General features: G+C 41.9%; 2 protein-coding genes across 2 annotated transcripts; both read right to left on the bottom strand.

Moving 5' to 3' along the window:
- Positions 1–673: 673 nt before the first annotated feature.
- LOC135252159 (5-hydroxytryptamine receptor 3A-like) lies at positions 674–8,414 on the bottom strand. The gene is made up of 9 exons (XM_064329952.1): positions 8,300–8,414; positions 6,248–6,411; positions 5,246–5,290; positions 4,816–4,925; positions 4,524–4,693; positions 3,467–3,627; positions 3,016–3,226; positions 2,263–2,526; positions 674–1,153 (listed from the first exon to the last, which is right to left on the bottom strand). Exons 1-9 carry the CDS (start codon positions 8,349–8,351, stop codon positions 906–908), a joined length of 1,425 nt encoding a protein of 474 aa, XP_064186022.1. The 5' UTR covers positions 8,352–8,414; the 3' UTR covers positions 674–905.
- A 770-nt stretch (positions 8,415–9,184) lies between these two features.
- LOC135254065 (5-hydroxytryptamine receptor 3A-like) lies at positions 9,185–16,460 on the bottom strand. The gene is made up of 9 exons (XM_064334015.1): positions 16,448–16,460; positions 15,011–15,153; positions 13,819–13,863; positions 13,640–13,746; positions 13,120–13,289; positions 11,463–11,623; positions 11,046–11,256; positions 10,202–10,408; positions 9,185–9,881 (listed from the first exon to the last, which is right to left on the bottom strand). The coding sequence occupies exons 1-9, from the start codon at positions 16,458–16,460 to the stop codon at positions 9,574–9,576; spliced, it is 1,365 nt and encodes a 454-aa protein (XP_064190085.1). The 3' UTR covers positions 9,185–9,573.
- Positions 16,461–17,426: the final 966 nt, after the last annotated feature.

Here is a 17,426-nt window from a genome sequence, read left to right on the forward strand (position 1 = left end):
ATACATGTTACAAAGTGTTGAATGACCAACAAGACCAAATAAAGTTCAGTATGTCAGACAACACATGCATCAGCTCATTGTAGATGTTCAGGTTTGGAAAAAGTCTGTTAAAGCCCAAGAGGCAACTTGTCCAGACAGGTGTGCTTGTGATTTAGAGCAGACAGGTATGCAGGTGAATATTTTATGTAGTGCTTGTCTCATTGCCATACCTGAGACCCAGTTCATCCCTTTTATAGATATGTTGCTGACTGCTGGCTTCACCCACCTCATCGGAAGCTGCCATTGGCTATTTTGCTGTGATGTCATTGTGTGTGTTTTTTGCTCATTCCACTCTTGGTCAAAATGTGGAAAAGCCTGTTTGTTGAGAGTGTGAAGGCAATGTTTGAGTGTGTGTGTGGTTTAAGGTGTGAAGGGTGTGTCTCTCTCTCTCTCTCTCTCTCGTGCTAGGCGTGTTTCCACAAGACCTGCTGCAGGGCATGCTGGGAGTGCCCGCTTTGCCTGCGACTGGCAAAGAGGAGGAGCACGAGTGTGTGTGGTCATAATTTAGAAGAGTATGTCACATAAGCCAAAAAATGATTGCCATCTGGATTAACATTTAAAGTCAAATTTGCTAAAATGACATCACAGTTTGTAAAAGAATGTTCGCCAGCAGCAGGTACAGGAAATTTGATGTCCACTTCTCCAGATCTGTGGGAAATATCAGTTTATTTTGATGCTGGTAAATGTGAAAACACTCAAGCATTTTCAACCAACCATGTTACTAACCAAAATGTACAGTCACATGAATTAATAATTTTACAGAATCACTAATTGCAGGATTATTACTGGTGTCTAAAGGTATGAAGTATTTCCAATAAAGTATTTCTCTGCTATGCTGGTCTGTTGTCTCAGCTTGATGTTGGTCATCACTGGTTGAACCAGATGCACCACATGCAGATGATTACCATGGCGTACAGTGAGATTAGCAGCAGATAAATGCGGAAGAGCAGGAAGTCCATGATGTAGCCCACGTGACACCACTCGTCCTGTCTCTCTGTCTCCTTCTGCAGGGACGTAAGATGGCTGCGCATCAGACTGAGGTCCTGGCAGATCTGCTTCAGCTCCGGAATGGCAGAGGGAAGAGGGGCAGCCAATCCTGCTCCCAGGGAGGACACTTCAGGAAGCATTCCAGAGAAACACCAGTACAGAACAGTCACAGGATGCAACAAACGCAGGAAGTGTTTCGAGTAGAGCTGAGAGAGCCCGCCTAAGCCTGACATCTTTATGGTCCGACCCGAACCAGCTTGACAAATTCCAGCCAGATTTTAAGCCCAAACCTGATAGAACCCCATCGCAGGAATAAAGGCACCACACAGCACGATGCAAAATAATGCCGTGTTTCCCATGGGAAAGCTGAAAGAGACGGTGCTTGTGATTTCCCATGGGAAAAATGAAAGTGACGGTGCTTGTGATTTCCCATGGAAAAGCTGAAAGTGACGGTGCTTGCGATCTGGAACGGGGCTGGAACACCTCCCGTGGTTGATGATTGACAGCAATGGTGCAAAGCAAAGCTTCTAGGTTTTGTAGTGTACTGCTATGCTCAAATATTTAATTAAAACAGTGCTATTTGAGTTTTCACAATTATTTTTAAACATTTTTTCTTCTGTGTCGCTTGGACCTGAGCACAGAAGCAGTGTCCTCTCTCAGTATGTGATTGCATAAAGTGTAAGTGTAATAATTTATATTTTAATGTTTGTAATGATCAGAACAGGCTAGCCAGCTAGCTTTAGTGCTGGTTTTCTTTCTGCTAAACGTGAAATTAATACATTTGTTGCTGTTGGTATTAGTCAGAACAGGCTAGCTTTAGTGCCGATTTCCTTTTGTTGAATGTTACGTTAATGAGTTTATCATTGCTGTGCTGTCAAATACGACTACTTTAATTTGCTAGTTGATCAAAATAGTACACTACAAAAACTGGAAGCTTGGTGCTATTGTCAGTCATTGTTAATGGCTGTCAGAAGTGTTTGTAAACGTCCGGGTTAGCAGCAGGTCAGTATCCGATCATACCCAATGTCATAGCGCTAAAAATAGGCCCAGTACCCAATCACAGCATTCCTTCCGGCCCTGTCAGTTTCGGGTCAGGATACAGACTTTAGTTTTGAGAAATGGGGTGATCATTGACCTATCCTTGTGTTTTACATTGACAAATAATTATATGTTTTGCATAATATAATAGTGTGGCAGAAGAGGAGGCCCTCACGGGGGCCTTCCATAGATGCTCACCGTGGCCATTAATGGCTGGGGTCTGTGCTGGTGTGCAAGGTTGGGAGACCCAGGGCCCTGTGCTCTCAGATTTCGGGGTGGCTCGTGCTTCATCCTCAGGTTTGGTGTAGCAGATGAGACGGCCGATGTACCCCAAAACCAGCACCTGTACCCACCTTGGCACCGGGCGGTACTTCATGGAGTTGTGGTGGAGCACGTTGGTGATGATGACGGTCTCCAGTAGGCTGATCACCATGAGAGCCAGACATACTGAGAAATAGATTCCTGGGGAGCAACACATTTAGCATCATCACCTCACCAGCAAGCTGTTACTACCAGTTCAACACATCTGCTACTTACTTTTTCTCCTGTCTGTTGGCATTGATTTGTATTGATAAGTTGGGTTCATTTACCTCTGTACCAGTCTTCTTTCATACATATTTATACGTACCAGTACTCTTTCAAGGCTAGAAAACACTCCAGCAGATCCCTATTCATTCTTTACAAAATTTTACAAACCAAAACATACATCGTTTAAAAAAATGTTATGTAAACATTTCTGAAAATACAGATACATCTTTAAATATTTGCAGTAATTTACAGTAGTTTTACTGGTTTTAAATAGTTAAGGTATTTCAATTACAATATTGTATATTTGTTAGGGAACTGAGCCTGTAACTCCAAGGTTGTAAAAAAGAGTCTGAAGTCATTAAAAAGATGTAAAAAGAGTGTTTGATAATGAGGAAATGTTATGTAAATGTTGTGTGGTCTGACCAATGATGGGTGTGCCATTAGCTGTGCTGGGCAGCAGGTCGTTCATGATGAGGAGGAAGACGGTGTAGCCCAGGATGAGGGTCATCTTGAAGGAGGCGCGGTCAACGCTGTGAGGAGGCAGGTAGAAGGACAGGATGTCAATGATCATCAGGAAGGAGCTTGGGATCAGCAGATTCACCACATACAGGATAGGCCGCCTCTTTATCACCACCTACAGGGGGAAAAGAGAATTGCAGCAGCAACAGGACATTTGTTACAAAGGGATCATCATTGCATCTGGCTTCTATCATCTGTATGCAGTAAGACCTGATCTGAGAGTACACTATTATTCAGTTTAACGTAATTTGAGTCATGTCTTTGTCACAGGACAGTAGACACCTGAATTACAAACAGTAGACTGCGCAAAAAAGCTTTATTAAAGTCCCTTATATAATGACATCATTCCTCTCACCCAAAAAGTGATGATGTCCCACTCATCAATCCCAAACTGCAGGATTCCCGCATTGCCTTCGATGATCACCAGCTCCCATTCCCCACTGGCCTCCAGGTAACGCTTGGAATTCCCAGAGATTTCCTCAAAGGACAGGGCCGGAGTGACACGGACGTCCTTGACTGAGAATGAGGAAGTGGGACAGAGGACTATTCATTCACCTGCTGCATGCAGGCTAATATAGGACTGCTGAATCCTGGGTGAAATACTAACATAGGACTGCTTCATCCTGGGTCAAATACTAACATAGGACTGCTTCATCCTGGGTCAAATACTAACATAGGACTGCTTAATTCTGCGTCAAATACTAACATAGGACTGCTGAATCCTGCGTCAAATACTAACATAGGACTGCTTAATTCTGCGTCAAATACTAACATAGGACTGCTTAATTCTGCGTCAAATACTAACATAGGACTGCTTCATCCTGGGTCAAATACTAACATAGGACTGCTGAATCCTGGGTCAAATACTAACATAGGACTGCTTAATTCTGCGTCAAATACTAACATAGGACTGCTTAATTCTGCGTCAAATACTAACATAGGACTGCTGAATCCTGGGCCAAATACTAACATAGGACTGCTGAATCCTGGGTGAAATACTAACATAGGACTGCTGAATCCTGGGTGAAATACTAACATAGGACTGCTTAATTCTGGGTCAAATACTAACATAGGACTGCTTAATTCTGCGTCAAATACTAACATAGGACTGCTGAATCCTCGGTCAAATACTAACATAGGACTGCTTCATCCTGGGTCAAATACTTTACACAAAATATTGTAGCCCTTTAGACACCAGCACAATTCCTGCAGATTTTTTGCAGTTTTAAGAAGCATCTATTTTCACCAATTTGAGAACAATTTTTATTGTTGATTTATTGAAAATTCTCAGGGATATACTGGACTATTTTCAAACTTTATCTGAAAAAATTAGAGCCAGGTGTAGTACTGGGATCTAAAGAGTATTTTGGATATCTATTTGAGCCAGATGTAACTGCGATAGGAACTGTTACTGGTGTGCATGTAGGATCCGAAGGTGAGCGAACAGTTCTGGATGTCGAAGGGAAAGGTATAGATCTCCAGATTGCATGCGCTGACGATTCGTAACATCCTGTCATAGCGGATGTGGCCGGTGTGATTAACGTAGACGTACGGGCAGTTCTGAGACACGTCATCATCCACGCTGAGAGAGAAAGAGATTTATACAATGAGGCTATGGTGCCTTTAAGCATTTTTGTGTGGGAAAGAAATAATGTCTTGAGTGACAGGAATAAAATGAATGAAATTATTGTTAGAGATACTCACAACTCATAAACAATGATGTCAGGTGTCCAGAGATCTGTGACAGGAAGTGAAATCTTGCTGACTCCATCGCACTCCTCTGGGTCCCACACTAGAAACTCGTGATGCCAGTACTACAGCGGCACAAACACATTGGACTGCAGGTGAACCAACCATGTGAAGACATACCCAGAGGGGAGCTGAAGCTGTAGCATTAGTATAGTTTTATTATTAGCATGTCTGCAGCATTACTATATCTTTAATATAAGCACGTCTGTAGAATTAACATAGCTTTTAAAATTAGCATGTCTGCAGCATTAGCATAGCTTTAATATTTCCATGTCTGTAGCATTACCATAGCTTTAATATTTGCATGTCTGTAGCATTACCATAGCTTTAATATTAGTATGTCTGTAGCATTAGCAGTCTGTGCTGGATGGTGTGTACTGCTTACCAGTCTAAGCCAGAGGAAGGTGGTGAGAATCTGTTGCTTCTCATTCTGAAATGGCGCAAACATGTACACATTACCATGGGATAGACACAAAGACGCACACTCACACTCTAATATACACAAACAAAAAGACAAATAAATATACCATAAACTGTATTGCTTGTATATATGGTGCAAGAAATGTATGTATTGGGTTCTTATCCATCCATCCACTATACTCGCTTATTTCTGGTCAGGGCCACAGGGGATACTGGAGCCTATCCCAGCAAACATTGGTTGAGAGGCACAGGGCACAAACACACCCATGCCTAAGGGCAATTTAGAGTCTCCAAGTGGCCTAACCTGTATGCCTTTGGACTGTCAGAGGAAACTGGAGGGAAAGGCCCAGGCCAGGATTTGAACCCAGAAGCTTCTTGCTGTGAGGGTGAGGCGACAGTGCTACCCACTTTTTTACACTGAAACAGAGCAGGTCTGTAATCTCCACTGTTTTACTCTGAAACAGAGCAGGTCTGTAATCTCCACTGTTTTACACTGAAACAGAGCAGGTCTGTAATCTCCACTGTTTTACTATGAAACAGAGCAGGTCTGTAATCTCCACTGTTTTACTACGAAACAGAGCAGGTATGTAATCTCCACTGTTTTACATAAAATAATCACCACCGTGCTGCTCATTAGGTACTTATGATAAAATATACAATTTGGTGCCTTTTCCTGATTCATGTAGTCTATCCTGGGATAATATGTAATCCTGACGCTTGGATCCCTGATCTATGCACTAGTATTTGCATCTGGATAATAGTGCTTACTAAATTGCAGTAGTGTAGTTAAGTACAGAAAGTGCCAATGCCAACAAAAAGTATGGACATTACATTATATTATAAAAATGTCTACATATGTTACATATACATTTAACAATATATTGTATATCCAGAAACTTGTTATGCGTAGTGAAATACAGGATAATGACAGGAAGCATGGCACCCAGTGCCCCCCTGTGGGACTCACCACGCCCAGCACAGCGTACAGAGTGAAGGATATGTTGGTGATGGTGGGGTTACTGAGGTTCACTGCAGGACGGAAAGGCTTCCTGTCAAACACAGTCTGTAAGGACTCGTAGGTAGGGCCACTGTGACCCTTTCTGCAGGTGAGATGACTCGCGTTCAGAGGCGCTATAAAGAATGAAGGGAAGAACAGTGAAGTTGAATTATTTTAAACTTTTTGTTTAGAAAGAAGTCCCATTGAGGTAAAGAATCTCATTTCCATGGGAGACGACTTAATGGGCAAACACGTTTTCTGTGGTTTAAATGTGTTTTTTTTTTATGTCATAACTGCATACACATTGTAAATGATGTTACGCATGTAACAGTTGCATGTGCAGTGTTGAATCAACTTCATCTCATATTTCAGATTTGATAAGTTGAACTCACATTCTACAAATGTGATTCAACTTAAAGATTTATGAAGAATTAATCCTGTTCTAATGACATGCTGTAGTGAAATATATTCATATTATACTGATGAATTATTGATTCATATAAACACTTTATACCTACTTAATTCTCAATTAAAACTATTTATGAAAATCAGCGATTTGTGCGCATCACTTTAGACAACTTGCAAGAGGCTTTCTTTTTTCAAGAAAGTATTAGTTAAACCCCCCAAACCACTATCTGTGTAAAGTCAACAACAAAAAGTACTATGAACCTGTTCCAAATTGAAGTTTAGTTATTAATTACATAATTTCTATTTAATTTTCAGTAATTTATTAAACTATTCATTATTAAATTATTTATTTTGTGACCCCAGACCTTGAGTGATATTAACTGTGAATTTATTTCTCTCGATCAAACTTTCTGAGAATAAGTGTCCCAACTTATTTCAGTCAACATAAAGATTTTTTAATGTTAATAATTAATTAATTATTCAATAATAAATTAGGATTTATTATTATTATTATTAACAATAATAATAATAATAATAATAATAATCACTTGTCTTCTTTTTTTGGTTAAACAAAAAAACAAAAACAAATCAAAACACAGAAAAAATCATATAAGAAAAATAATTCTCTCAATCTCTCTCTCATTTCTTTATATTAAATGTTGAAATGAGCTAAATAATGTTTCTCGTATGTAATTTGCGCAAGTAATGATGCTGCGCATCCTTTCTCCTGGCCCAGCACTGGGTCCCACTCCCACCCCACTGGGACTGAGAATTTAAGCTGAAAGGAGATGGGCAAAAGTAATCAAATCACCCAAAATCACAAAGCACTAGACTCCCCTGTGGGTATTAATATGCAAACAATAAGCTTCACCAGTTAAAATGCTCTAAAAATATGACTTTAGTTAGGGTTACAGTTATGACATTTTTACCATTCATCTTTGTTGTACTGTAGTTACAAACACACTTTTGCTAATTTTACTTCTTTGAAATGATTCTTGTGAATTTAACTGGTAAATACTAAAGAACAGGATAAATCACAAGTGAACAGAAATGAGAATACATGAAGGCATTTTATACTTCCTCAAACACTGGATCTACATTCAAACAAACTGACTGGTTGTACCCAATACTTCTCAACACATTGATTTGAGTGTTAATCCTGTAAGAATTATATAATTTTAGTGATTCACAGAGAAAGCACATATGAATATGTAAATATAATGTAATCATGTATTGACAAATATTTTAATTATTCAATAAATTATTGCAAGTCCGTTTTGACTGTGGGCACATACAGAAATATAATGTAACTGCCAATAACATTAAGTACTTGTATTGATGCTTCAGAATTCAAGTAATTTCATGTAATTAATAATTTTATTTTATAATCCAGAAAGTAAATATTTGAGCTGACCAACAGATTAGTTATATGTTATGATTCATGTTGTAATGATGTAGGAAATCGCAGGGAGTACAGTAACTTAAAAGTTTGCATTTAGTGTACCATGACAGTATATAAAGTTATGTCTCCTGCTTTGCTATAACATCCAAACAATTTGACAGACAATAGATTGTGAAATAGACAAAAGTGGCAGCAATTACAGTAATCCTTACCAGATAGCAGAAAACAAGCTGCAGTTAGCAGACAGCCCCACAGGCTGCTCATGGTCACTCTCCTTGCTGTCGGTGGGTCTAACACTCTTCCCACACACCGCACTGTTGTGACCAAGAATAGGGATCTGAACTCCATCCAGGAAGTAATGACTTTAAGCAGATGTGTTTGCCCAACACCTACAGTAACCACTCAGCCATCTTGTTTTTACCTTTGACTCTGCTAAGCCCATGGGATATAGGTGTTATATTTTTACCTATTTGAACAATGCTCAACATTTTAACAAATGCACAAGTCTCATTTTCCATCTTCAGATAAACAAGTGTGAAACCCTTCTAATGGAAAATGTTGAATTAGCTACAATCACCTTGAAGACACATGCTGGTTCACTGATAGCCAATTAAAATTAGAAACAATTAAAATTGGAAAAGATACACAAATACCCAGCTCCTGCGAACAGTGATTAATAGTGCTGCAATTCTATATATAAAGCATGCAGACATGGTGAAGAGGTTTAGTTGTTGTTCAATGAAATATTAGAAGGGACAAGACACATGACCTAAGAGATGACCATGGTATGATTGTTTGTGCCAAGTGGTTCCAGCATCTGTGAAACATCTGCCCTCCTGAGATTTTCACGCACTACAGTCTCTAGAGTTCACAGAGAATGGTGCGATAGACAGAAAACACCCAACAGTTCTGTGGATGAATAAACACTGTTAATGAGAGAGGGTAAAGGAGAATGGGCATACTCGCTCAAGCAAACAGGAGGACCACAAATGCTCAAATAACAGCTGTTTACAACAGTTGTGTACAGAAGGGCATCAACGCATTAAAACTTGAAGCAGAAGGGCTACAGCAGCAGAAGACCATGCCGGGTTCCACTCCTGTCAGCTAAAGACAGGAAGGCTACAGTGGGCATATGACCACCAACCCTGGATGACTGACGATTAGAAAAACAAAGTCAAATTGTATTTATTTGTCAAGTGCACAGTATAACACAAGGTCATTCTGAGCAAATAAATTCTTATGACATGGCAGGTAGCAACTACGTAGAAGCAAGAGCAAAAAAAACATCACCTAGTCTTGATTTCTTCACATGTATAACTATGTGAATTGTGTATGAAAATGTATGACTAGAAGTCAAGTTTTAGGCATTGTCTAAATTGTCATTTTATTTTTGGTGAGGTGCTCTGGCTGTGGGGAAATGCACAGTCTGGTGTGCTGCTCTGGCTGTGTGGAAACAGCAGTCTGTTGTGCTGCTCTGGCTGTGCAGTTACTGGTTGTGCCAGTGTGCCCAGATCATGATGATGGTGATGAAGCTAACGCTGATGAAGACTAGGTAAAGGCAGAAAAGCAGGCGGTCGATGACGTTGCCGATCTGAACCCACTCCTCTGCATTCTGACTGCCTTGCTGGCTTTTATCCATCTTGAGCCGGATGGCCAGCAGGTCTGCACTCAGCCTCCTCAGCTCCTGCAAGATCAGCTGCTCATAGCTGTGTCCGTTCCCTTTGGGCCCCTGCAGCTCATGGGGCCCTGGCAGTACAGAGGGGCCCGCCGCAGCCTCACACTTCTCTGCTGGGACTGCAGACAGAAGCCCCCCCCCCTCATTAGCAGGGAAGTGATTTAGCACACATACATTCAATGAGCAAATGGACTGAACCTGCATCTAAAAATTTTATTTGAAATGCCTTAAAACCATTTAGACATCAGAAAAATTCCTGCAGATGGCTGATTATTTTAATAGAATCTATTTTGATTCTTTGATCCTATGTTCAGAGCAAATTCATCAAACAATCATCTTTCATATGATTGCATGTTTTGGCTAGTAAAACAGCTCTGCTGTTTTCATATATACAAGTGAAATTATTTCAGATATGCTTGGATCTTGTACTCAGGACTACCTTGAGCAGCAGGGTTGAGTATGACGGTGACACGGTTGCTGGGTTTTTGGTACAGACAGACGAGTCGGGCCAGGTACTGCAGGACTATCACACGAATCCATCGAGGGACCGAAGGGTACTGACTGGAACTGTACAGGATGTTGGTGATCAGAACTGTCTCCAGGAGACTACCCACCATCAGAGCCAGACAGATAGAGAAGAACACATCTGGGGGGAGAGAAAGAGAGAGAGAGAGAGAAAGGGGAGAGGGGTAGAGAGCAACAGAGAGATGCTATTATTACAAGAGCTACAATGTTGAAGAATTGTTTTTATCTGATGTAAAATGTAGAAAGGTACTAACAGATATTAATTGTAATGGGTAAGTCTGTGTGAAGTCGACCTTTTATTTCATCTTGCCTATCTCAGAGGGACTTTCCTGCTGAAATAAAGGTTACATAAATTTAGTTTATCTCCACCATCATTCGATTCTACAAGGCCTGCTGCTCTTGCTGTGTTGTAAACTTTTTGACCCATTGTAATCCTGCGTAGCTGTTGGTCTCAAAACCCAGAACACTCTTCCAATGTACACCCTCACACTGAACACCGTTCCAATGCACACCCTCACACTGAACACCATTCCAATGCACACCCTCACACTGAACACTCTTCCAATACATACCCTCACACTGAACACTGCTCCAATGCACACCCTCACACTGAACATCATTGCAATGCACACCCTCACACTGAACACTCCTCCAATGCACACCCTCACACTGAACACTCCTCCAATGCATACCCTCACACTGAACACTGCTCCAATGCACATCCTCACACTGAACACAATACAAAGACTCAAACTGACTTATCAGGGGTGTCCTGTTGCCGGTGATGGGCAGCAGGTCGTTCATGATGAGCAGGAAGACGGTGTAGCCCAGGATGAGGGTCATCTTGAAGGAGGAGCGGTCCACACTCTGGGGGGGCAGGAGGAAGCTGAAGAGGTCCACTGTGATGAGGAAGCAGCTGGGCACTAGCAGGTTCACCACATACAGGGTGGCCCTGCGCCTCAGAACTACCTACAATATCAGAGGAGAGGCAGTTCATTCTCTCCACATTTCACTTTTAAAAATCGAAAATGATTTATATTGCTGTACAGGTTAAGGACCTTGTGTCAAAGACAAAACAGCAGTGTCCCACCATGGAATTTAACCTGCAGCCCCTAAATTATAAACTCATATTATAACTTGGGCATCCTAAGGAAATTCACTGCTTTGTCACATACGTAGAAAACAACTTCGTGGTATTGTGAGTGGGATGTGTGGAGGGTGCTGTCCGTGGCCGTGAGGTCCAGCAGCTCCCACTCCCCCGCCGCACGGAGAACCCTGCGAGACTCCTGCAGAGCATCCGACACATTCCTGCCCAGGGCCACCTGTATGTCTGAGGCTGCAAGGCCAGAAACGACACCACAACATATGAGTTACACACACACACACACACACACACACACGAAGCTAAGCAGGTGTGGGCTTGGTTAGTACTTGGATGGGAGACCACCAGGGAACACTGAGTTGCTGCTGGAAGTGGTGTTGGGTGGGCCAGCAGGGGGCAATCTTCCCTCTGGTATAAATAAACCCCAATGCCCCAGTGCAGTGACGGGGACACTGTGCTGTAGGAGATGCTGTCTTTTGGATGAGACGTTAAACCGAGGTCCTGACTCTCTGTGGTCACTAAAGATCCCATGACACTTATCGCTAAGAGTAGGGGGTTCCCCGGGGTCCTGGCCAAATCCCAGATCTGGCTCTCACAAACTCGCCACTAAAAATCATCCCCAGACTTAATTGGCTAAAATAAATGTTCTCTCCCTCTCCACCTTCGCTAATGTGTGGTGAGCGTTCTGGCGCAAATTGGCTGCCGTGCATCACCCAGGTGGGTGCTACACATTGGTGGTGGGTGAGGTGAGTTCCCCTTCACTGTAAAGCACTTTGAGTATTTGGAAAAGTGCTATATAAATGTAATTAATAATAATAATAATAATAATAACATATACACACCTATACACACATACACAGATATACACACACACACACACACACCTATACACACACACACACACATACATATACACACGCACGCACGCACACACACACGCACATATACACAGATACACACACACACACACACACCTATACACACACACACACACACACACACACATACACACACACACACGCACATACACACACATACACACACATACACATACACATACACACATACATACACCATACACACATATACACACATACACGCACGCACACACACACATACACACAAACACACACACATGCATATACACACACGCACACACAAACAAGCTCGCACATGCGTACACACACACATATACACACACACGTACACACGCACACACGCACGCACACACACGTAGGAACACACACATGCATATACACACACGCACAAACAACACACACGTACCCACATGCACACACATGTACATATACACACACGTACACACAAACACACACACGCATATACACACACAGGCTCACACACACACACACGCATGTATGCTCACACACGTAAGCGCACACACAAAAACACACACGCATGCATGCATATATATATATATATATATATATATATTTATTTATATATATTTGTATGATGCATACATCAGTGATCAGAACCTAGAATAGACCTCACAATCCAAACTCTCATAGAAATCTGTCTTTACGTGAATTATCTGTATCATCATAAACTTTCATCATTTAAAAGTCAGATGTTAACAGCAAATAGAAACCATTTTTAAATGCCTTTATCCATGGGGTGACATGGAAAGTAATAAAGGCATGCCTTGTCTTTCTACAGGTTCATGATGTGTACAGGTTTATGATGTGTGTACATTGTTGCGGTTTTCTCACCAACATGCAAGTAGGAACCGAAGGTGAGAGAGCAGTTCTGCACATCAAAGGGAAAGGCGTAGATGTCCAGTGTGCAGGAGCTGACCACCCTGACCGGCCGGTCGTCAAACACATGACCAGTGTGCTTCAGATACACATAGGGTGCGTCTGGGGATGTGTCTTCATCCATACTGCCAGAAACAAACAGAAGAGTGCCGTATATCTGAGTACTTTGCATGGAGTACAACTCTCCTCTTCTGACTGCATCATTGAGATTGAGCTGATCTTTAGTTTAAATGGGACTACAGATGAAATTTAGCTGTCAGGCTAATTCTGGGGCAGAATTACTGTCCATTGTCCCTTTCAAATAAATAAATTAAATAAATAATGCAAAGGCTTCTGTTAAATTGTTCCATTCTAAATGACATTTTTTGTTAGTGAAGTACTGTATCATAGTTTAATCATTTATAATAGGTTGTCCATTATTTGGCTTGATGCAGTGCCACTCTGTAACTCTCAGAGATGCACACTGACCACATACAATTCATTGATGAGAATGTCTGGGGTCCACAACATTGTTCTGGGTAATGAAATTCTGGAGGCTCCACACTGTAAGGGGTCCCACTTCACAGTCTCCATCTCCCACTCCTGCAAAAAACAGAGCTATAGAACCAACAAACTGAAGGACCTGTAGAGCCCTTCACTGCCAAACACACTTACCAGGACTAGCCAAATAAAAGTTGCCAATTGTTGTTGCTTTTCATCCTAGAAAAGAACAACATGTTAAAATGACAGTTCAAACTGCATTTTACAGTTCAAACTGCATTTGAAAATTTACATTTCAGGACAAATTTTAATACATAACATTACTTGATAAGGACACTTGAATCATGGCACTGTTAAAAGGCAGCTTTAGTGTGGACTTCATTCCATTTCAAGAAATTCAATTTATTTCCTTGTCTCTTCTTTTTTCGTTTTTACTGTGCTGTTGTGACTTGATTTGTTCTTCATATCAATTATTTTACAGAAGAACCTCAGAAATATGAACCCCAGTCATGACTTGGCAACCGAATGCTGAACAGGCTTTCAGCTAAGAACCCTAACCCTAACCCTAAGAAGCAGTGTCAGCACCTACATTTACACATGGTGAAGTGTCAGCACCTACATTTACATTTCTCTTTAATGAACACACACTGGCTACATATTTACAACATTAATTTAGTTTGTAATGTTTCTGTATTTGAGAATGCAAGACAATGTTTGCTGCTCATATACAGACAGGATATTATTATACTGCATCTTTTGGAAGATTTTATAGCTACAACAGTGTGTTTTGTAACTGAGCCTTTTAAAAATAAGGCTAGATTAATGCAAGTAGCTATTAAAATAAACTATTGGAAATACAATTGTAGCATTTGGACTTAATTTCCGAAGTGATGAACACTTTAGAGTGATGAATGACTCCCATTCCTGAATAAGGTTCTCCTGTATGTATATGTATTTCCTCACAGTGAGTATGAACTTGGTATGAATGGTGCTACAATGTGAGTCAAATATATGTTTAATTTCAGTAAGCATGGCCACTGTCCTCTCACGCGGTTGGATCAGGGTGGTGGTGCAGTATGATGGGTAGGGAACTGGCCTTATAACCAAAAGGTTGCAGGTTTAATTCCCAGGTAGCACACAGCCATTTCATCCTTAAGCAAAGTACCTTGCATACATTGCTTCATTATATAATCAGCTGTTAATGGGTACTAAGCAAATTCAATGAAAAAAGCTATGTAACTCACTCTGGATAAGAGGATCAGCTAAATGCCCGTAATGTAACGCTACCGCTTGTTTATTTAAATAATTACTTGCATTGCTCTAGCCTTATTTTTTCATGCTACCGTAGGTTTGTATCTTTACTCACCACTCCCAGAATGCCGAAGATTGTGAGCTCGATGCTGACATTAGTGGGTGTTGATAGGCTGTGGACGGGTCGGAGGGCAGTCCTGCCGAGAACCTCCTCCAAGGCAACAAACAGGGACTCTGCATCCGGCCGGGAGCAGTTCACTGTCGCAGGAGACTCCAAACACTGAACTGGGGAAACACACACACACACACACACACACACACGCATACATGCACGCACACACACATACACACACACACACATACACGCACACACACACGCATACATGCACGCACACACACACACACACACACACACACGCATACATGCACGCACACACACACGCATACACACACACACACACACACACACACACACATGCATACATGCACACACACACACACACACGCATACATGCACGCACACACACACACACACACACGCATACATGCACGCACACACGCATACATGCATGCACGCATACATGCACACGCATGCGCACGCATACACACACACACACACATACACACACACGCGCATACATGCACGCACACACACACAGACACACACGCATACATGCACACACACACACACACACGAATACATGCACGCACACACGCATACATGCATGCACGCATACATGCACACGCATACGCACGCATACACACACATGCACACACACATGCATACATGCCGGCATACATGCACGCACACACACATGCATACATGCACGCACACACACACATGCATACACACACACACACACACACACACATGCATGCACACACACACACACACACATGACCACACACACACATGCATACATGCAGACACATACAACAATATTCTCTACAATTGTGCTGTTCTTGACCTCTAAAAACTGGCTTGCTGACAGCCTGGAAGCAAAGTAACAGAACAGCATTAAATAGTGTAAAAAGGGGGACCACATTGATCCAGGAAACTACAGGCCTGTCAGTTTAACTTGTGCCTCATGTAAATCATTGGAATATATCATTAGGCATCAGCATAATTATTCCTTGAACAAAACAGTATCATACACGGGCAGCCAGTATTCTGTAAAGCGTCTTGCCGTCTTCGTGACAGTTCTCTGAAAAAGCGCGATACAAATAAAATTTCATTTAATTGAATTGAGCCAGCATGATTTTTGCCCGGGATTATCATTATCAACAAATCTATATCTGAATATTCTTGCAATTCAAGTCAATTTTCTTAAGGACAATTGATTATGTTGTAAATCCCTCCTCAGATATGAATATTCATCCTTTTCTGGGGATTGCAAAAGGTTTCTGCCATTTTTATCAACAAGGTATATAACCTCAAAGGTATGATTTCTCCTCCGATGCATAGTGCGGCTATAATTTATAATATATATTAGTACGGTATTACAAAAAATTGTGCTGAAATCCTCATGATCTCTTGAAGACACTGTCTCACTTATCTTCCACATGTGCCTTACATGATATTCTTACCAGGCTGCTAAAGGATCTGTGCATATATATACAGAAGTTGGTCCGCCGGAGAGGCAGATTGGTCTCGGCTGCACCTGCTGGTGGTTGAGAGAGCACACGCACCTGGGCTGCGTTAGCTAATCAGCCCAGGTGCTTAAAGGTGTGCTGCTCTTCACAGTTCGGGGCCAAGACTGGGAGCTCTGTTGTGGTTTTCATTTCAGTTTATTTTGAGCACAAAAAAAGAAAGAAATCCTCAGCTGGGATGCTGGAGGAAGTGGACCTGGCTGGGAAGGTGGGTCAGCTCAGAGCAGGGAACTGAAAAGTTGCTGCTCTGTTTTACTTTCTTTTATTTTTGTTATTTTAGCTAGTTGTTTTAGTTCATTGTTTTTGCCCGGAAGCCGTGAGGGGGAAGGGTGAAGAGGGTTGTTTATTTTATTTCATGTTTGTGTGGGTCCACTCTCTCTCTCCATGCGCCAGGCAACGGTGTTGCCAGGTACTGCAGCATCTCCCTCCCCAGGGTGTCACACTTGGCGTGTGACAGTTTGTAAGCCAAATTAGGCTCTGGCTGAATTTTCGGGTGGAAGGTGTGTAGCAGTCGATCTGCCGGAGAGGCGGATTGGTCTTGGCAGTGCCAGCTGGTGGAGAGAGCACACGCACCTGGGCTGTGTTAGTTAATCAGCCCAGATGCTTAAAGGTGTGCTGCTCTCCACAGTTCGGGGCCGAGACCGGGAGCTAACACTGAGAGCACAGTTATGATTTTCGTTTCGTTTTATTTTGAGCACTAAAGAGGAAAGGAATCCTCAGCTGGGATGCTGGAGGAGCTGGACCTGGCTGGGAATGTGGGTCAGCTCAGAGCAGGGAACTGAAAAGTTACTGCTCTGTTTTACTTTCTTTTGTCTTTGTTTTTTTAGCTTGTTGTTTTAGTTTATTGTTTTTGCCCGGAAGCCGTGAGGGGGAAGGGTGAA

Source organism: Anguilla rostrata, chromosome 4 (genome assembly GCF_018555375.3).
Source record: "Anguilla rostrata isolate EN2019 chromosome 4, ASM1855537v3, whole genome shotgun sequence".
Taxonomy (NCBI): domain Eukaryota; kingdom Metazoa; phylum Chordata; class Actinopteri; order Anguilliformes; family Anguillidae; genus Anguilla; species Anguilla rostrata.

What these genes read in the sequence shown, in the direction of transcription:
- LOC135254065 (XM_064334015.1), bottom strand. An exon ending in CAACAGGACACCCCTGATAA is followed by an intron (nt 10,409 to 11,045) that starts GTCAGTTTGAGT and finishes CTCTCCCCCCAG; the next exon opens with ATGTGTTCTTCTCTATCTGT. An exon ending in ACTCAACCCTGCTGCTCAAG is followed by an intron (nt 9,882 to 10,201) that starts GTAGTCCTGAGT and finishes TTCTGTCTGCAG; the next exon opens with TCCCAGCAGAGAAGTGTGAG.
- LOC135252159 (XM_064329952.1), bottom strand. Translation starts at nt 8,351, where the DNA reads ATGAGCAGCCTGTGGGGCTGTCTGCTAACTGCAGCTTGTTTTCTGCTA. An exon ending in CGGATCCTACATGCACACCA is followed by an intron (nt 3,628 to 4,523) that starts GTAACAGTTCCT and finishes CCTCATTCTCAG; the next exon opens with TCAAGGACGTCCGTGTCACT. An exon ending in TAATGGCACACCCATCATTG is followed by an intron (nt 2,527 to 3,015) that starts GTCAGACCACAC and finishes GTTGCTCCCCAG; the next exon opens with GAATCTATTTCTCAGTATGT.